Source organism: Fulmarus glacialis, unplaced genomic scaffold, assembly GCF_000690835.1.
Source record: "Fulmarus glacialis isolate BGI_N327 unplaced genomic scaffold, ASM69083v1 scaffold5879, whole genome shotgun sequence".
Classification (NCBI taxonomy): Eukaryota; Metazoa; Chordata; class Aves; order Procellariiformes; family Procellariidae; genus Fulmarus; species Fulmarus glacialis.
Genome location: NW_009232519.1, coordinates 76,026 through 82,025, shown reverse-complemented (window position 1 = coordinate 82,025; position 6,000 = coordinate 76,026). Strand labels below are relative to the sequence as shown.

At 41.2% G+C, this 6,000-nt stretch overlaps 1 protein-coding gene across 1 annotated transcript in view; it reads right to left on the bottom strand.

The window, feature by feature from the left end:
- Positions 1-158: 158 nt before the first annotated feature.
- The window catches only part of KIF13A (kinesin family member 13A), a 74,726-nt gene continuing 68,884 nt past the window's right edge, over positions 159-6,000 (bottom strand). Inside the window, exons 38-39 of the mRNA XM_009584928.1 lie at positions 1,335-2,439; positions 159-445 (exon numbers count right to left, since the gene is read on the bottom strand). Coding sequence (XP_009583223.1) covers positions 159-445; positions 1,335-2,439 — 1,392 coding nt within the window. The remainder of the gene's footprint in view (positions 446-1,334; positions 2,440-6,000) is intronic.

The window sequence follows — 6,000 nt, the reverse complement described above, 5'->3', positions numbered from 1 at the left end:
ATAATATATATATATTATTTATAAAAAATTAGAGGATTAAGTCAAGGACTCTAGAGAATACACATTCCGTATGGACAGATTAAAATGTACAATAGCTTCAAAAATCCATAAAGTTTTCTACACAGTGATGCGTGTAGTAAGTGCAAAAATACTGCAATTTAGTTAATCCAAGATTTCCTGTTCTCCTGTTTCCTAGAAAAGGCAGAAGCCGCTGCATCTCCTGAACGGCAGAGGACTTCTCCTCCTGTTTTAGGAGCGGATGATGAGCCTTGAAGCACAGAACTTTTCCGTTTCTCTGAAGTGGAAGATGCCTGAGACCGTGAAGTGCTACTCCATTTCCTTGTAGAAGCTGGTGCTTTGCTGAGGCGCCCAGGACGAACAAAGACACCATGTCGTGGTTTGCAGTGGAAGTACTCTCTGCCTTTTACAGTTCCGTCATGCTTCCCTTCAACGAAAATAAATGCATAGAATTAATTGTTGGTACTTTCGTTAGCACATACAATTGAACCGTTGAAGTGTAAGTATCTTTGGCTATCTCTCAAATAGTCAAGATTGGTATGCATCTGGCTTCATCACTCAACATTAACATACACTAGGGAGAACAAAATGTGGAAAGGAGGGCTTGAAATGTGACCAAAAAGATGATTTTCTAAAATATTACTTTGTTAACTAACAGTTTAAAATGTCAAACATTTGTTCATTTTACAAAATAAACTATCCTCAAAACCAATTGCTTACAAAGCTTAAAACTTAGCTGCCAGAGAAATTTCTAGTATCAGTGTTAATATCTATTAAACTACTAAAAACAATCTTTTTAGAAGATCTGAAGCATTTCTGTAGGAGACTCTTAACACTTGCAGAGCATTGACTTTTTCTGACCCCACCGAATTGAAGTTAAAGAAAACCTGTGCTCTATAATTAAGCTTTCCCCAGTGGGGGGTGTGGAAGAATCTCTGAAAGCTACATACAGCAAACCTATTTGACAAGTGATGTCCACTGTTAGTACTGCCCATGAACATGGATGTTGATTTTAAAAAAATCTGCCAATTTTAGGCTTTGCTTGTTTTTCTGATCTATAGAAACAGATGGGTACCAATGGGAACTATCACAACATGCAAAAGCATTATTCTGCATAAATCAAGAAGAACAGGGCTTTAAGACAGTTAAAAATTAAAGTATCCCATAAACAGAAAGCCTAGAATTGCGTGTATCAGATACGAAGCTTACATGAAATTGGAGGTACTTCCCAGGACTAAACGGCATATAATTGTAGTGCAACTTTAAAAATACATGATGCTAGCTGCATAGATAACCCAGAGCATATTTAGTCTTACCCAGCTGAACATTTAGTTCAACTCCAACCCAGATTCCAGCTGAAAAATCCACCGTTCCAACGTATCTCACCGTGCCCATCTTATTACTTCCAACACAGACTTGTTCACCCACGGCCACCCAGCTGGGCAAGACATGGGCTTGATCTGCGGAAGCACCTTCTTCACAATCGGAACCATCCAAGTGGTCCTTCCCAATAAAATCGTCTACGGAAGCATCAGGATAAGTCTCACGGTCTGAAGTCTCTTTTACCAGTACAGAACAAAAAGGGCTTTCCACAGCATCTGCAAGCTGGTTGCCCGCTGCTGCTGCAGAGCTCAGCTGGCCCAGGCACGTGCTCCGCTCCTTGTCAGTGCCTCGGGACAACTCTGAGGCGCTCACTCCGTTAGAGGACACAAGGGAACACGACTGCGGAGCTGTCGAATGGTCAAAGTCCTTTCCATCTTCGACGCCCATGAACTCTGTAAAGGAGTGATCTTCCAGAATGTCCGTCGTGTGCTCAACTGTTGCTTCGCGTGCTGAAAATTCAATTGTACAACAGGTACTTTTGCCATCTGAGGAACTTAAAGCTGAAAATGATCCAGCTCTGGGTAACTGCTGAGAGTCTCTGTCCGTGGCATCAAGGGACAGTGGTACTTGTTCCATTAAGGCACTGTTTTCTTTCAGTGGTAACACGGGTAACTTTTCTCTCACTAACTCCTTTTCTGACTCTCGACATTCCTTGTTCGAAGATGATCTTAAATCGTGTGCAAGAGATGATCCCGAGGGATCACTGGAGTCCAGCTCCTTCGTGTGACTGGCTAGCTGGTCTGTGCTATCACTACAGGGAACAAGCATGTCAGACAGAGTAGCGTTAGAGGCACTGTGGGAAAAGTAACCACTAGTAATACTGCTAGTGGTGGGGCTGCGGGATACCTCTTTCTCAAGAACACGTGAACTCATGAAGTCTGATTTAGAAGAAAACCATTCCCTGTTCTCCAGGCTAGCATTGTAAACACTGAAGTCAGCAAACTCCTCTGGTACGTAAGGCCGGAAATTCTGAAAACTTTGTGGACTTATAAGCTTCTTATTAATGGCCTCCAACTCACTGTCTTCCTCCTCAGAGTCCTGCAAAAGAAAAGAGAGTTGCATAGGATTAGGAACCTACGAAATAAAGTTTTCAAAATAAACTAACCTTCCTTGATTTTTTCCTTTCTGAACATGGAGAAAAATGTACCTTTAATATTCTTTAATTGCAGAATGGAAAACACCTCTGAAAAGAGCTGCTGGGAACATACCCTGTCTACACTGAGCTATTCAATTTTTAGAAAATAAAGATAAATTCTAAATAGTTCCGAAAATAAAAAGAATAAAGTTTGGCATAAGGAAAGCTCACAACATGAAAAAGTTCTATGTTTACATATTTTCATCATACTCACTTTTCTAAAGCCATGTATTATAAGCTTTTTTCCCCATGATTTAGACTAATTAAACCTATTAAAGGTATTCTACAGACCACCTAACAAGATAAACATAAATATGAATGGAAGAGGCCTTACAGGGTCTCCACTGCAATACCGATTATTAAAAACTATCCTGCACAATGGGATTTTCTATTAATCTGATACCAGTGAGGCTAAATAATTTTGCTTACCCCTACCTATCACACCTGAACACGTTCACGATGTTTGAAAATAAAGCCAAAAGGATCAAACATCACAGCGAATCTTCAAGGAAGCATTTGCATGTATACATGTACAAGTCTGGAGGGAAATAAGTGACGCTAATCAACATGGCAGAATTTGGAGGTACCTCCCCGAGTTTGCCTTTGATAACGAGTGGTGATACACTGTGACCAGCTCACAAATGTGGCTTTCACAGAGCCCATCTGAAGCTGAGGACTTCAGTCTGTCAAGATGCACCTGAGAAAAACCCCAGCAACATGGTTGGGCTACTCCCCCAATATAAAATACTGCACGCAGGACTCCACATGGATGCTTTTTTAAGTACTTAATTTTTCATATAAATATATGTATTTATTTATGCATCTATAAATAGATGCATAAATATATATATACACACATATATCTACGTGTACACACACGTATCTACTAAAAATGGTTAGTTTACAGGAAATTCCTACTAGAAAGAAGAGTATTTTCAGAAAAATGAAAACTGCTGAAGTGTTTAAAAGTTTAGAGGAACTCAAGCACCTATTATTTCTCAATTCCTTTATCTGCATCATTGATTTCAACTACTGATCAAGGTAGATCCTGTATGGTATCTGAAGTAGTTCAATGCTTTCAGACACCTGCCATGAATCACCAATGGAAAAGGAAAAGCACAATACTTAACCAGATGACCAATGCATTGAGAACCAATACATCAAGTTTAAGATAAAAGTCCTCTTGAAAATGTTTCCTATATTTCATAATAGCCAAGACTGCTCAAATAACTTTGTACAACAACACTTCAAATACATAGACAGCAAAGAGGTTTGTTCAGTTTGCACATGTCAGAATAATCACAGAATTGTTTAGGTTGTAAGGCACCTCTTGAGGTCATTTAGTCCAAACCCCCCCTGCTCAAGCAGGGTCAGCCAGAACAGACTGTCCAGGACTGTGTCCAGTTGGATGGGTTTTGAGATCTCCAAGGATGGAGACTCTATAACCTCTCCGCACAACCCATCCCAGTGTTTGACCACCCTCACAGTAAAAAAGTGTTTTCTTGTGTTCAGATGGAATCTCATGTGTTTTGTGTCCATTGCCTCAAGTCCTGTCATGGGGCACCACTGAGAAGAGTGCCTTGTCTTCATGCCCTCCCATCAGGTATTTTTATGCACTGATAAGATGCCCCCTGAGCCTGGTCTCCTCCAGGCTGAACAGTCCTGGCTCTCCCAGCCTCTCCTAGTACGTCAGATGCTTCAAGCTATTAATCATCTTTGTAGCCCTGCACTGGACTCACTTCAGTAATTCCGTATTTTTCTTGTACTGGGGGGCCCAGAACCAGACACAATACTCCAGATTCGGCCTCACTACTGCTGAGGAGAGAGCAAGGATCACCTCCTTCAATCTGCTGGAAATGTCCAGCATACTGTTGGTCTTCTCTGCCACAAGGGTGCACTGCTGGCTCATGGCCAGCTTGTTGTCCACAAGGACCGCAAGGTACTTCTAGGCAAAGCTGCAATCCAGCTGGTCAGCGCCCAACACGTACTGGTGCCTGGCGTTATTCCTCCCCAGATGCAAGACTTTGCATTTCCCCCTTGTTGAACTTCATGAGATTCCTCTCTGCCCAGGTCTCCAACTTGTTGATGTTCCTCTGAATAGTTGCACAACCCTCTGGTGTATCAGCCACTTCTTCCAGTCTTGTACCACCTGCAAACTTGCTGAAGGTGTGCTCTGTCCAATCACCCAGGTCATTAATGAAGGTGTTGAACAGTATTGAGCCCTGGAGTACATCGCTTGTTACTGGCCTCCAACAGGACTTTGCACCTCTGATCACAACCCTCTGGGCCCAAGTTGTTCAGCTAGTTTTCAATCCACTTTGGTGTCCACCTATTTAACCTGTACTTTGTCAGCCCATCTATGATGATGTTATAGGAGATAGTGTCAAAGGCTTTACTAAAGTCAAGGTAAACAACATCCTCTCATCCACCAAGCTAGTCACTTTATTGTAGAAGGCAACTGAGGCTGGTCAAGCATGATTTCCCCTTTGTAAATCCATGCTGACTACTCCCAATCACTTTCTTGTCCTTCATGGGTTTGGAAATGCTTTCTAGGAGGATTTTCTCCGTCAACTTCCCAGAGACAGAAGTGAGACTGACCAGTCTGGTTAGCTAAATCTTTATCCTTTGTCCTTCTTGAAGACAGGAGTGATATTTGCTCTCTTCCAGTCTTCAGGTACCTCTCCCAATTGCTATGACATTCAAAGATAATTGAAAGTGGCCTTACAATAACATCAGCCAGCTCCCTCAGCACTCATGGGTATGTTTACTTAAACATACATGCATTTTTTTTTAAGCACTCCCCAACCTGGTGATGCCCTACCACGGGTAACTCTTCTTTGTTCCACACTTTCCCTTGGGTCTCAGGGGCTTGGGATTCCTGAAGGCTAGTTTTACAGATGAAGATTGAAATAAAGAAGGCATTGAATATGCTGGCCTTCTCCAAGTCATTTGTGACCAGTTCCCCTGCCCCATTCAGCAGTGCAATTAACTAAAACATCCTCGTAGGTATATATTAGGAAACACATGCTTATGTAATGAGATCTTTTTCCTAACCTGGAGGTATTTTTTTTCCAGTTTTTGTTTGATTTTAAAAAAAAAAAAAAGAACTGTAAAGATGTTCTAAATGACTTCACTTTTCTTTTATCCTGCATTTTTTTAACTGATCTCTACTCGCTATGGCCCTTATCTATAACAAAGTCTCATTTTCATTCCTACCGTGTTCAAGCTCACAGCAGATATAATTTAGTCGTATTACCCACGCAGAATGGCCTCTTAAGCTGAATCAAGATTTCCAGTAACACTAAATTTTTGTTGGCAGAGCAATCAGTATCTGAAGAAGACGCCTCTACTTGTCTAAGTATATCTGACAAATCCAACCAGATTTCAGATTATTAACATTTGCTTAAGTAAAAGCTTGGCATCCTTTACTTACTAGTTTTTAGAGCTCTGATTCAGAGCTATTT